Source organism: Phalaenopsis equestris, unplaced genomic scaffold, assembly GCF_001263595.1.
Source record: "Phalaenopsis equestris unplaced genomic scaffold, ASM126359v1 Scaffold226392, whole genome shotgun sequence".
NCBI classification, from domain to species: Eukaryota; Viridiplantae; Streptophyta; class Magnoliopsida; order Asparagales; family Orchidaceae; genus Phalaenopsis; species Phalaenopsis equestris.
The window spans coordinates 144645-159849 of record NW_018244410.1 but is presented as its reverse complement, the minus strand read 5'-3'; the positions used below and the strand labels follow the sequence as shown (position 1 = coordinate 159849).

Genomic DNA, 15205 nt, shown 5'->3' with positions numbered 1-15205 from the left:
TATATATATATATTTATTTATTTTACACTAAATATGAAGGAAACAACTCATATAAACTGCATTGCGAAACTAATCTCTCACAGTAAAAGTGAAAGTGACAATAGGTGCAGGTAGGTATATTGGATACAAAAAGAAAAGCTACAAAGTAAAACCCTAAAACCATAAACTCAAACCCTCTCTAAATAAATCTCTTGGCTTCCCTCCACACCGGGGAAATTCTAATAAAATACATCCCGATGCACATCTCAAAAACCAATATGATGTGAAATAATATTCCTCTTTTTGATTGTTAATTTTATTATTTTAATCAATTAATGATTTATAAGAGTACTTTATGTCCTATCACAACAGTTATAAACACGACTGTCATATGCCATAAAATTCCAGTGTTATAAGTCCTTTTGACAATGCTTTTAAATACTGTTGCTATATAAGCGCTCTGAAAACTTTTTATTTTAGTAGGGATACAATGTCTTTGCGATGAACATGTAAGATTAGCTGTTTTCTGTAGTTTAGTGTCATTACCCTCCTAGAAAGGTGGAATCTTTCCATTGCTCTTAGATCCACCCTAAATATTTACTTTGTATGTTAAATGCTCCCATAAGTTGTAAATGGGTTAAAACTATGGGCATCATGGTTGGTGGGAGCCTTATGCATATGGCACTCCATCCTTCCTCTATTTAGTAATTCTATAGGATAGAGAAATGATTCTCAAGGTTTATTATTTTGGGGCGAATGTAATTTTTTGTAAAGATGGTTGTAAAATTATTGTGAGGAAAATAACTTTTTGAAAGTTATTGTGGGTATTATTAATATTTTATCTTTTGAGAATATAAGACCAATTTTCTTACATTTATTATATTTTAGTAGATTTGGTTTTCAAAAGCAACTTCACACTGCTAAAATTTTTAAAAAAATTAAGAAAAAAGTGGTTGCCAAACTGATTGGTCTGAAGAATAAAGCATTGAGAAAGCGTCTCCAAGCAAACCTTTCATAGGTTTAGTCACTGCGTCAGGTTGCATATTTAAAAAGTTATGAAGAGATTGAACCCAGTTTTTACTATGGAGTTTCATCATTATGTTTTTTTTTCTTCTGCGAAAAAGTAAAAGTTTTTTCAAAATTTTGAATTTCACCATGTTTTTGAAGATGTTTACTCGTTTGAAGAAAGTTGAAGAACAACAACAAATCTTCCAATGCTTCTGGTTAAGGCTTGATGGTTCATTTTTTTAAATAGATTTTTTTAAATAATTATTAATTGGGGTGGTAATAGTTGTTTGTAAAGTAGTTTTATTAGCTATTTTAATAAAAATAAATTTTTTATAAGTTTTTGTGTGAATTATAATTTTTTTTCTTTTAAAATAATAGGACATCTTACTAATAGCTAATACCCTCTAGCATACTTGGTTGTAAATTTGCTTTCCTTATAAAAACTTCTAAAAAACAACTGGAAGTTGCAGCCAGTCTCATGAAATCTAAGTTGTGGAAAAACTATTATGAATAGACCCTAAGTTATAATTCTAAATCCATTATGTATGAGAAATGGTGACTCTGCAGTCTAAATTGTGTAAAACGGGCTGGACAAACCTTTTCTTTTCTGGCAACTGCTCTTAATGTCCTATTCCTAAACATTCCATCTCATTGTGATAAAGCAATGATGTCCATGATTAAGCTGTGGACCTGAAAATATGGATATCTTCTGTTTTTTTTTTTCATCTATTTGATTCCGTACTCTGCTTGACTGTATCACTTGTTATCTTAATCATGAAATCCATTTCTTATTAGTTTATTGAATTTCTGACAAATCTCTGTTTCTTGCTTCTTTCACATGTTATTCATAGGCGCCTTGTATCATTTTTATTGATGAAATTGATGCTGTTGGATCTACCAGAAAACAATGGGAAGGACATACTAAAAAGACTTTGCATCAACTGCTTGTTGAAATGGATGGGTTTGAGCAAAATGATGTGTGTTATAATTATGCTCTTGTTTTTTGTAATTATTTTTATTAACTCTCTCACAGTAGCATTTCCACTTAGGGCATAATATTGATGGCTGCAACAAATTTGCCAGAAATTCTTGATCCAGCTTTGACAAGACCTGGTAGATTCGATAGACATGTAAGTCCTCTTACACATTTTATTGAAGGGACATTTACACGCATACCATTCAAGATATATACATCTACAGATCTAACACCTAAATTTTACTTTTTTAATTTATACCACCCAAATCTTTGACAATTTTAACTTCTATAAAGTGAAATACACATTTTCATCTGGTATGTATATAATAAATTGAATTATAGGTGTTAGATATCTAAATGCAGAAGAATTGAGTGGCATGTGTGTAAATCTTTCGATATTCAACTCATCCAGATGAACGTAATGTATGGATATTTTAACTCTAAACTTCATTAACTTGGTTATGGCATGATTTCCAATCTATTTATCTGTATATTAGTCTTTTTTGCATTTATAGCTCAGTTGGACCTTTAATTAGTCCGTTTTTATAGGTTTTCTAAGTTTGAAATACCATAAAACCCCTCCACCATGCATAATTAATCTCGTCACTAAAAGAAAGAGGTTCTTTAGATTGTTGTTCCTAGTCCGGATATACGGGGTAGGCAAGAGATTTTGGAGCTGTATTTGCATGAAAAACCTTTGGCTGATGATGTGGATGTTAAAGCTCTTGCTCGTGGTACGCCTGGTTTCAATGGTGCAGGTTTGCTCTATATTATTTCCTTACACTAAATGTTCCAAAATGTTTTTCAAATTAATCCATTAGAGAATTATTATTAGGCCTTTTATTTCATTTATTTGTAGATCTTGCAAACCTTGTCAATATTGCTGCCATTAAGGCGGCTGTAGAAGGCGCCGACAAGTTAACTTATGCACAGTTGGAATTTGCAAAAGACAGGATAATTATGGGCACTGAGCGTAAAACGATGTACTTATCCGAGGACTCGAAGAAGGTAATTATATAGTATGCTGTTTTATCTTTCTTTCACTCTTTTCTATCCTAAAATTCTACCAGCATAAAATATTTTGAGGCATTTACTTACATGTATTGCATATTTAACGCCTATACTTTACTGTTTACATTTATACTATCCAAATCTTTTATATTACATAAAAATACCAATATTTCTACTTTTAAAAACTGAAATACACCTTTTCATGCATAGATAAGGTTGCATATATGTAAAAATTAAAATTAAGGGTTTCGATATGTGAATACATACAAATTAAGTGGTATGTATGTGAAGCTTCCAAATATTTTTGAGACATATACATATACAATCATGTATTCACATATCTAACACCTAAACATTCATATTTACATGCATACCACTCTTATCCTTAACATCACATAAAAAATATCACTATTATTATTATCTTTTTAAAAGTGAAATACACCTTTTCATGCGTTGCTTTATGATCCCAAGGTGTTTTAAGCGTAAGTATCAAACTTTTGGTGTTAGATATGTACATTGTAAATTTCCTGATATTTCTTCATTACACATTAAGCTAATCCAGAGTTGCATTTGTTTTTTAAGCTCACGGCATACCATGAGAGTGGACATGCTATTGTTGCCTTCAATACTGAGGGTGCACATCCTATTCACAAAGCAACCATAGTTCCCCGAGGGTCTGCCTTAGGTATGGTCATGCAGCTTCCTTCTCAAGACGAAACTTCGATAAGCAAGAAACAGTTGTTAGCTCGTCTTGATGTATGTATGGGTGGGAGAGTTGCCGAGGAACTTATATTTGGCAAAGAGTATATAACAACTGGTGCAAGCAATGACTTACATACGGCCACGGAGCTTGCTCAATATATGGTAAAGGTTTTGCACACCACGTAATTATAAATCTGACCAGAGTTTAAATTTCTTTCATTTAAAAGACTCGCACTTAAATTTCAGATTTCATCATGTGGGATGAGTGATGCAATTGGCCCAGTACATATTAAAGAACGGCCAGGATCAGAGATGCAGTCGCGAATCGATGCAGAAGTACGTACTGTGAAGTAAATCTGTAATTTTGGTTGTTCTAGTGTCTGAAATGCATATTACAAAATTCAGGTTGTGAATGTCCTGAGAGAAGCTTATGAACGTGTCAAGCAGCTACTAAAGAAGGTATTTCTATCAAATCATTTTTCTAATAATTTTTGCTCACGTTTACCTTCATAATACTTAACCTTTCTTGGTTGAGAATGTTGCATTTTTGAGTTCATAATACATTACCTTTCTTGGTTGAGAATATTGCATTTTTGAGTTCATTTATTTTTTGTGTCGCATAACTTATGTTTGTGTGGTAGTTGGTTGTGGCATAATTATGAACACTATTATTGTCACCCTTCACCTCCCTAGGGTCAAGCAATGATGCAAGTAGAGGTGGGCAACTCAATGAGAAACAATTTCCGCCTACGTTTGTCTTGACCTGCTCTAATTATTCTTTGGATTTGATGCGAGTAACATAATGGTTACTCTTATGCTAAATATATTGTGTGGCTAGGATATTTTTGAAGGCGAGTTTATTTTCATGTCTCGTCAGAATGAGGTTATTTTCATGTCTCATCAGAATGTTTGGAGGAGGGAATCTAATGAATTTTACTGAGTTATCATGCAGATATTTATCATAGTTGATACTTTTTTGGTTATTAAGAGAAGATCGTAGCAATATTGCTGAGAACAAATAGTTAAACTATATGATCAAAGTTGGAGGCCATTAGTTGATTAGAACGTGTAGCAGAAGATTAAAGTGAAAGTGACTCACAGACTTAATTTATTTTCTGAAATTATCAGGGAGTCGGTTGTGAAAATGATAGGCAATGCAGTTTTCAGAATAATTGATGTTATTTGATTTCGAGCTAGTAATATGACTTTTTGAGGGGTCATGTACTCTATGGCTGTGTGCTTTTAAAGTAGTAGAATCGTGATTAACTTCTGCGGGCTTTTGTTAAATGATTGAAAAAGCCGAGTAAGGCTAAATTATTGGAGGAAGTTTTCTTGCGAAGAACCTGATATTTTGATGTAGGAAGTGGGGCAAAATTTTTATCTCATATAATTTAGAAGGGAGACTTTAAAGTTGAGGAAGAGTGTACAAAACTTATCATGTTTGGATCTTCATTAAATGTCCGCAAAAGCTGAGTAATTCTAAATGATACTTGAAAAATTTTGCTACAAGCTGATTATAGGCTTTGAAGTAAGAAAGTACCTTTAGAGAATCATAGGAGGGTTATTTGATAATTAAGTAAAAATTATGTGGCTGTTTCAGGGTTTTTTTTTTATTTCCTTTTAATCGCAAGTATTTTATTACTTGTTAGAAAAATGCTTAAAATTTCTTGATTCTTAGCCAACTGACTTAACATTATGATGCAAGTCCATAGTAGGAGACTTGAACTAATTCTGAAGGGCTTTAATGATTTTTCTAGAGGAAACCTATTTATTTATCAATCAATTAAAGCTACCTTGAGCGCTGTTTAATGTTGTGTGTGAATTTTCCCTTCAGATTATGCCATCTTCTTGCTGTTCACAGCAACTTTCCTTTGGTTTTTGGATGTTTTTCGTGCTGGACAACAGGCAGCTCCTGTTTCTTGTGTTTTTGATTTTTGTAAATTGCAACCCGTATTTGTTTTCTAGTTTGCATTTCCCCAATGCTGGAGAACCTCAGATGGGAGAAATTGTGGAAGGGATAATTATTTTATTTTAGATATTACCGTTGCTGTAGGATTTGGAGTGGACAGAAGGCCTTTTGACTGAATTCTCACATGATTGTATTTTATTGCTGGATTTGAAGTCTATTTTCAGGCAAAATTATGGTAAGAATTAATTTAAAAGCAAATGTTATCTATCTTAAATTATCTCCATACTAGGAGAAAACTAATTTCTGAATTAACCTACAATTGCAGCACCCATATCTTCAATTAACTTACTCGAAAGCATCATACTTTAAGATAACTACTTCAAGATTTATTCTAATCCAGATTTTAAAATTCAAATACAAAATTTTTTGTAACTCATCCTTATCTATTACAATCTAAAATTTAATCCAATTTTAGTATCAACAACATTCTAACATTGTCACTGTGGGATCCCAAGCCCTGGATGAGAAAAGTGGAGGGTTACGTTAGGTAGTCGACAATTAGTGTAAACATTTTTGTTGAAAAATTATGACATGAACCTTTATATTATTGTGCAATGTTAGGGTTTTCTTGAAACGACACACCATTTGACCTGAATACAGTGAAACATGTACAATGACCGTTGCACCAGCTCCTGAGTGCTGTGTTAAATAAATAAAAGTTCCACATTATGGATGGATGCGGGAAAAGAAGTTCGTTCACAAAAGTAATATTAGGATAAAAATCAAGAATATATGCACTCACACAGGCAAATTTATAAAATTAGTAGATATTATAGTTAATAGGAAGATAAGTATATTATGCATTCAAAAAACTAAATGGGTGTGAGCAAAAATTAAGGAGATTGATAGCTTAGATTTTAACTTTTTGTATTCAAGTAAGATTCATAGTAGAAATGGTGTATGGGTAATTATAGATAAGTGTTTGAAAGATAATGCTATAAAAATTAATAGATATATAGATATAATTAAAAGTCTATGGATTGTTGTTGATACTAAGATCTCTAAGGTTTGGATATATGCTTAAAAGAAAAATTTTGGAATAACTTAGAAGAATTAATACAAATGATGTTTATTAAAGAAAATTTTTATTGTAGGAGATTTAAATGGACTTCTTGGTAGAATGGTAAAAAAATTTAGAAATATTCATCGTGGCTTTGGTTTTGAAATGACAATTGAAGAATGTAGAGTAATATTGGATTTTACTTTAGCTTATAATCTTGTTAGTGTTAATATTTTATTTAAGAAAAAAGATGAGCATAATGTCCCTTATAAGATTGAATTCAATAAAAAATAATTTGATTATTTTCTTATAAAAAAAATTGATCGTCGAGATTGTAAGATCGTAAGATCGTTCCAAGTGATAATATAAATACCCCTTACATGGATTTTTTGTTTTTGATTTTAAGAGGAAGGGGTGTAAGATGAAAAATATAGTGACATATTATTATAAAATTTGATGATGATATTTAAAAGACATACAAATATTTTTCGGACTGAACTTCATGATCTTATGATTTTCACGTTCATGAAGAAACTAATGCTATGTGAAATAAAATAACGATACTATCATGAAAGTTACAAAAAATGTGCTTGGCAAATGAAAAGAAAAAACTTTGATGAATAAAAATAGTTGGTGGTAGAATAACAATATGCAAGAAAATATAAAAAATAAATTTTTTTTATAAAAATTAGTTCAAACATAAAAACTAAGAGAATAAAAAAAAATTTAAGGCGACCCATAGAGAGTCTATGAGAATAATTTAGGATGTTTAAAATCTTGCTTTTAAGTGATCTTTATAATAAGATTAGATACTAAAGTGGGGATATTTATATATATATATATATATATATATGTGTATATATATATACATATATATATATATATTAGCCAAGCAAAGAGAGATGAAAAATAATGATTTAGTTTAATTTAAGTGTATTAAGGAAGAAACTAAAAAAAGTGATTCTCGTAGATTAAGATATTTAACATAGATAGGTGAGATATTTTGATAAAATTTTTAATGAAAAATCTAAAAATACAATCTACTTTAGTATTTTTAATAACATAAATAATAATAATTTTTTTTCTTACCATCACAGTAGTAAAAACAGAGTTAAGAAGGTTTTCAAAAAAATGAAGCGTGAAATAGTAGGACCAGATGGTATTCTAATAGATGTATAAAAATATTTAGGAGAGCTAGAAATTTATTGGATTACTAATTTTTTAATATTTTTTTAAAAACTAAAAATTTGCGTGATAAGTAGAGAAAGCGCCTATTAGTTTATATTTTTTTAAGAATAAAAATATTCGAAAGGGTGCAAATTATAGAGGAATTAGGTTATTATGTCATTAAAGTAATGTTATGAGTAATTGAACATAGGTCACGACGTAATACGGAAATTTAACAAAATCAGTTTAAATTCATGTCGGCCAATTCTAATAGAGAAGCTATACATTTATTAAGAGGTTTGGTGAAAAAGTGCATAGGGAAGGTTTTGCTTTCAAATTTTTGCTGAATTAGAAAAAAGCTTATGATAAAGTTCTAAGGGAAGTATTTTGAAGAGTTCTAGAAAAGAAAAATGCCGATATTATTTATATTCAAGTCATTAAATATATATATATTAGAGTTGTTACTTTTTTTTTTGAATACAAGGAGGATTGACCAAATATTTTTTTCTATTTCAATTGGATTATATAAAGGATTGGTTTTAAGCCCATGTTTTTTTTTTCTTTGCTTTAGTTATAGATGCTCTTGTTGGACATTTACAAGAGGATGTACCTTGGTATATGTTTTTCACTCATGATATGCTTCTTATGAATAAAACTAGACAATGTTCAGGAAAAACTTGAATTATCGAGTTTAACTTTAGAGTCTAAAAGCTTTGGTTTGTTTTTATCTGAAACCTAATACATGAAATTTAGTTTCAGTAGTAGTAGTATTAGTGGTGGGGTTGTAAGAATGGGTGATCGTAATTAAAAGGAGTGAATGTTTTAACATCTTGGGTCTATTGTTCAAAGTGATGGTGATCTAGTTGGGATTTTATTAATAGAATCCAAGTTGGATGGTTGAAGTGGAGGAATACATCAGGGCTATTATGTGATAGAAAAACACCGTTTAGACTTAAAGAAATTTTATAAGATGGTGGTGAGACTTGCAAAACTTTATGGCGGAGAATGTTGGCCTGTAAAAGAGAAGCATAAATTAAGTGTTATTGAGATGAGAATGCTAAGGTGGATGAGTGGATTTAAACTAAGAGACAAAATGCGAAATAAATATACCTGTGAAAGGGTTGGAGTAGCTTCAGTGGTAGGTAAGATTAGAGATAGTTGACTTAGATAGTTTGGTCATATTAAATATCAATCATATATGACCCAATCAGGAGAGTAGGTCTTTTAGATTTGACTCATGATAAGGAAAGTTAGAGGTAGACCTAAAATTTCTTGGGAATGCTGTTTAAAAAATGCTCTTAATTTGTTTGAGTAAATGAAAATATGACACTCAATAGGACACAATGGAGAAAAAAGATTCACGTAGTCAACCCCATGTAAGTGTAGTTTGTTTTATGGACTTCCTTGGAATAGATGATAAGTTTTATGATCCCTTCATGTTATGATCATGAGATCATGGGCCCCTTTTTAGGAGGAATTTACTTATCTGAAATTTGGATCTCCATATGAGGTAAAGCTAACAACTTACCACTTTGTTTGATAACTGATCTTCATGAAGTTTCTTGGAGATTGTATAAACTTCCTTTGAAAAATTTTGCATTAAGTTCTTTTTCTCAAGAAGTGTTGGTAGCATTTGATCTTCGTTGTCTTCTGTAAATAGTCAAATTTAGAGCTTCAACGCACTACTTGTTTTGATCTAACGTAATATCTCGAGGCAAATCAGTTTCATGGGCCAGGTTTGGTTATGACTGAATTCGACCCGAAATTGGTTGGCTTGAACCGTAACCAAAACTACTCGATTTGAACCTGAATTGAATATTTAATTATTCAAAAGTCTGACCCGAACCCAATTGACTTGAAGCGGACCCGCGTAATCGGTTTAATATATGCATAACAATTATTTGGGTCAATTTTTTGCAATTTTGAGTCAAGATTGAGTTAATTTTGAGTTGGCGTGCTTTGTTTGTGTCAAATTCTATTTGATGGCTCGACTTTGTGTTGGTAGGTTAACCTGAATCGGACTTGAAATATTATGCATATTGAGATTTGGATCCGAATTTGACTTAAAATTAATCGGGTCAAAATAAACTTAAATTTTTCGACCGCGTTCGGGTTGATTTGGCTTGTCGGGTCAGTTTTTGACCTCTAGTAATTTCTCATTATTTAGCATCCCAAAATGGATGTGGCATTAATTTTTTTTTACTTGAATTGCCAATATGGCGGCTTTTGAAACTCTTATAGTAATTGAAGCTTTTTCACATTTTAACAACTCTTATTCCATTACCCATTTGGAAGACAATTATTCTCTTTGGATTCCTTTGGGTAGTAGAGGGACATCATTGTGCAACTTGTCCACTCTTTGACTGTTTTGACCTTTGTGAATTTGATATCAGCATGTTATAGATGGGGTTTATAACTTGCTCCTCAAACAAATTATACATCTGTATGCTACTTATCATCTTTTTTTTAATAGTCAAAGGGCCGATCAACATGGATAGAAATTTTTAGTATAAATTGATAAGTTTATTTACTTGCCATACTATTATTGTGTTTACCATTGGCACTAGTTTTTGCTGTAGAATTGTATCTTCTTTCTTCGTGAGTTGACATTGTTAAAGTTGTCATTGCAGTACTGCATACCTATCCTGAAGGTGTGATTGATCAATGTTGACTTGATTGATGTTAAGTGAAACCAACCAACTTCCTTTCATACCATCTCCTCGATTTAGTCTGTGATTATTGCAAATATAAAACAACAACAGTAATAATTCTTCAGTTCTGGCCACTTCTTTATTCATGTCAAAAAGTAAGAATTGGAATAAAGTATGTCGTTCTATTGTAATTTTTCCACTTAATTGATAGATTAGATTCTTCTTATTGCAAATATAAAACAACAACAGTAATAATTCTTCAGTTCTGGCCACTTCTTTATTCATGTCAAACAGTAAGAATTGGAATAAAGTATGTCGTTCTATTGTAATTTTTCCACTTAATTGATAGATTAGATTCTTCTTATTGCAAATATAAAACAACAACAGTAATAATTCTTCAGTTCTGGCCACTTCTTTATTCATGTCAAAAAGTAAGAATTGGAATAAAGTATGTCGTTCTATTGTAATTTTTCCACTTAATTGATAGATTAGATTCTTCTTATTGCAAATATAAAACAACAACAGTAATAATTCTTCAGTTCTGGCCACTTCTTTATTCATGTCAAAAAGTAAGAATTGGAATAAAGTATGTCGTTCTATTGTAATTTTTCCACTTGATTGATAGATGAGATTTTTCTGGCTACGAATGTTGATAAGATTTAGGTTATCTCATGCTCGATTTGTATCTGTATGGTGGAAGACAACTCTCACAAGTCCATATTGGAGGCGAACTTCTGCATACCTATCATGAAAGTGTGATTGATCAATGTTGACTTGATTGATGTTAAGTGAAACCAACCAACTTCCTTTCATACCATCTCCTCGATTTAGTCTGTGATTATTGCAAATATAAAACAACACTAGTAATAATTCTTCAGTTCAGGCCACTTCTTAATTCATGTCAAAAAGTAAGAATTGGAATAAAGTATGTCGTTCTATCCTAATTTTCCCACTTGTTTGATAGATTAGATTCTTCTGGCTACGAACGTTGATAAGACTTAGGTTATCTCTTGCTTGATTTGTATCTGTATGGTGGACGACAACTCTCACAAGTCCATATTGGAGGGAAACTTTTCATATCAATTGGTGCCATGTTTATTTGGCTTTAGCATGATATTGTCCACCACAATAACTATTGTTATTTTTTCTTTACATCATTTTTCTATTTTTTTAGAAATGTTAGGAAGCAATTTGTAATAGGTAGGATCATCATCGGTCTTATTCTAATTATTTCTTTTGGGGAAAGTAGACTCCACATCTAATAGATCGTGGTCTTCTTTTGCTTTCCTTGGCTTTAGTGCTCTATCATTATTGCTATTATATTTGGCCTAAATTATATTAGTGATTAGAAACAAGTAGACTTCATTGCAATTTGCAGAGAAAAATACCCGTTTCCTTTTGGATTAGAGCACTGTCTTACCTCAAAGTCAATTATTTTTTAAAATTTGCTGTTGTCTGTTATATAGAAGAAAAGCTCATTTGAAATAATCAAAGTTATTGAAATTACTGAAATTTGAACTCAAGCGATGAGAAAGAAATTAAAGCTGAGAATACGAATCTTTGTCTACCCATCAACTAAAACTTACTGATTCTGAATTTAACATTTAAATTATGCACGTTGAATTGTTTGTAGTTCTGTCATGCTTGCGCTACTTTTTGTCTTTAAAAACAATGAGTGATCCCAATTAAGGATATAATGAAAATAAAATAAATTTAAAGTAAAATAGGAAAATAAATTGATCTCAAACGGCGCCTATGCAGCCGAAGTAAGCATTTCACTTTGGAGTATTGCAGTAACTAACTTATTATTAGCTTCTGACGAGATGGTTCAGGTTATTGCAGCTTCTCCTACTTATCAAAAACCCCTGCATAAACTGCTGCTGTTGATTTACTGTGTTTCAATTTCCAATGAGGGGCTATTTGTGATTTTTTTTTTTTGTAATTTTTTTTAAATTATTATTTTGTTCTCTTTTTTTTTTTTAAAAATTAGAACATATTTTTAAAAACACTCAAAACATCTTTAGTTTAAGTGTTTTTAAAAATAAGAAAAAAATATATATCAAAATTATACCAACCAATCATGTTATTTAAAAACAAAATAAAAAAATAAAATTAAAAAGTAGGGAACAATAGTGATGCCAAACGGGTTCTTAAATTTGATTATGCCTGTAATTCTATACTAAATTTCATCACATCTTCGATAACTTGAATGATAAACATGTGAAACAGCATATTGAAGTTGTTAATCTTGTTTGAAGATTGTCGTCATTTAAATGCAATGTAAATCATTTCAGCATATAAATTATTTATGATGGGAAATTAGGTTAAATCCTGGTATGTAAGTGTCGACTTTAAGATTGAATCCATTTATACATGTTCTTTGACTTTGCATGCCTTTTTTCATGACACATTTGCTTCTTAAACCATGAATCTCATATTTGATTAGTTAATATCAAGATACGACCTATCAGACCAGTTCCAAAGTCCTTTCATTTTGTTGAATTTCTTTGTTCATATCCTTTTATTCCAAGATTAATATCTTAAATCGAGTAAAGTGTGAAAATCGTTCCTTCACTATTTAAATGGGATCATTTAAGTCCCACAGTTATTAAAGTGCTAAGTTTAATGGGGGCTAAAATAGTTCTCACTATCGACTATTTTAACCCATTATAAAAAAGTGAGGAGACTAAATTGACATTTTTATGAACTTTGGTACTAAATTAACTCCCTGCGAAAAATCAGGGACAATTTTAACACTTTTCTTGCCTTAATTTTTCTCTGATTGTATTCCATCTAACATCTTTCTTTCATCTCTTGGACTCATGTTCTTTCTCACTTGGTTTAAATTTAAAAATCCTTTTACAGCACGAAAATGCGCTGCATGCTCTTGCAAATGCATTACTGGAGTATGAAACACTCAATTCCGAAGAAATTAGACGAGTCCTCAATCCTTACCAAGAAGGCCAACTCTATGAGCAGCAGGAGGAACTTGCATTGGCTTAGAAAGGGCTGTTCGAATTCGAAACTATACTGTACAGTAATGAAACCACAGGTGACCTCCATAAAATTCTTCAAGTCATTTTTTTCCCTGATTTTATACTTTATGGAAGATCTGAGATTCATCATCATATTCTTAAGAGGACATTCATGGCTTAAAGAGATGGTTTCAGAATACCGTTGTAGGGATTCATAACTTAAATTTGCTTCAGAGAAAGGTCGGAAATCTGAGGGTGAACATCCAAGAGAACTGAGAACAAAAATGGGTGTTCCTCCTTTGGTAAGAAGCTTGTATTAGCTTGCTGTTTGTCATTTAAGTAATTTAAGTGCTGCAAATCAGCAAGTTTATATTGATTTTCCAATTAGTTTTTCTTCTCTTGTTGTCCAAGCTTGAGACCTGGTTTATCTTGTGCTTCATGCCTATAGTTGAGATGGGTTTTCTGTTTCTTTTATTTTTATTTTTTAGTTTGTTTTCTCGTTTGGTATTTTAGTATGTTTTTTTGAATTCATTAAAGTTTTGTTTTGTAAATTTATTGTTAGAGTAGGAACATTTTTCAGCCTCCGGGCTGCCAGGCTTTTGATGTAATTGCTAGGGGCTTGTTTGGGATTAATTTTATTTTTTTTTCTTTTGTTTTTAAAACAATATTTATTTGTTGTGCTTTTTATATGTTTTATTTTTGTTTCTAAAATCAAATGAACAAGTTTTTTTTTAAAATACTCAATAACATTTTGGTGTTTTGAGTGTTTTAAAAAATAACAATATCTTAATCAATTATATCAAGTATGTTTTGTATCAAATAAAAACACACACACACACACACACACACACACACACACACACACACACACACACACACACACACACACACACACACACACACACACACACACACACACACACACACACACACACACACAAACAAATATATATAATATGCATTTGTAGAGTTTCTGTGAAACTGCAATCTTTTTCGGGAGTTATAGGGCTCTTGAAAGTAATATATTTTTTTTTCATGTATTTTCAAGTAAATGATTTATTTGAGAAGCTCCATTACTCTTCAGAACATACTTTTGAACATAATATTGATTTAAAGAGTACTTTTGATCCACCTTGTTTGTTTCATCACTCTGGACTGGCTGTTCCATGAAATGCCACAAATTTATTGTAATTGTCTTGTTTCATTTTTAGCATCAGTGCCATCAACGGTTTAGTTATTGTATGTAATGTAGGAGCAATATTGTAATGATGTACAATGAAGTCTCATAAGCTAAAATTTAGGTGCACCAACTTTCAATAAAAAAAATTGAAGCCTCAAATTTCTTTTAGGTAATTATAACAGATAATATGGCTTAAAAAGAGATGGTATGTACAAATAACATGAAAGGAAATGGCAGACATATTTTCAGATAAATGCAAAATACAAAATATGTTCTCATTTATGAAATCCCTGTCGAAATTATATTTATACCCTTATATTAATACCATTCTGTTTTAAAATAGTAAAAAAACCTAAAAGAAGTTTCCACTGTTTTTATAACTATCATAATTCATAATTTAACATGTTTATTTTCAAATTCGACTCATATTCCCCAAAAAAAAAAAAAAAAAAAAACTAAAAATGATCTTAAACGAAAATTAGGATTATTAAAATAACTACCTTCTCATTTAAAATTTTTGTAACACTATTAACATCATAACGGGGTAAAGTAGTAGCTTCAATTCATTTATAAATATAATCCACAAC

General features: G+C 30.9%; 1 protein-coding gene across 3 annotated transcripts in view; it reads left to right on the top strand.

The window, feature by feature from the left end:
* Nucleotides 1-14437, top strand: part of LOC110037883 (ATP-dependent zinc metalloprotease FTSH 11, chloroplastic/mitochondrial) — a 37243-nt gene extending 22806 nt beyond the window's left edge. The window contains exons 10-18 of one of the 3 annotated variants that reach the window (XR_002295374.1): nt 1839-1964; nt 2037-2117; nt 2592-2721; nt 2823-2971; nt 3557-3838; nt 3923-4012; nt 4082-4135; nt 13329-13740; nt 14407-14437. Coding sequence is in view for 2 of the 3 variants with exons in the window: in XM_020742611.1 (XP_020598270.1) it covers nt 1839-1964; nt 2037-2117; nt 2592-2721; nt 2823-2971; nt 3557-3838; nt 3923-4012; nt 4082-4135; nt 13329-13466 (1050 nt within the window). In the remaining variant the exon portion in view is untranslated. Of the gene's footprint in view, nt 1-1838; nt 1965-2036; nt 2118-2591; nt 2722-2822; nt 2972-3556; nt 3839-3922; nt 4013-4081; nt 4136-13328; nt 14063-14406 lie in introns of those variants that run through there. The other 2 variants (XM_020742611.1, XM_020742610.1) reach the window with 2 other exon arrangements.
* Nucleotides 14438-15205: the final 768 nt, after the last annotated feature.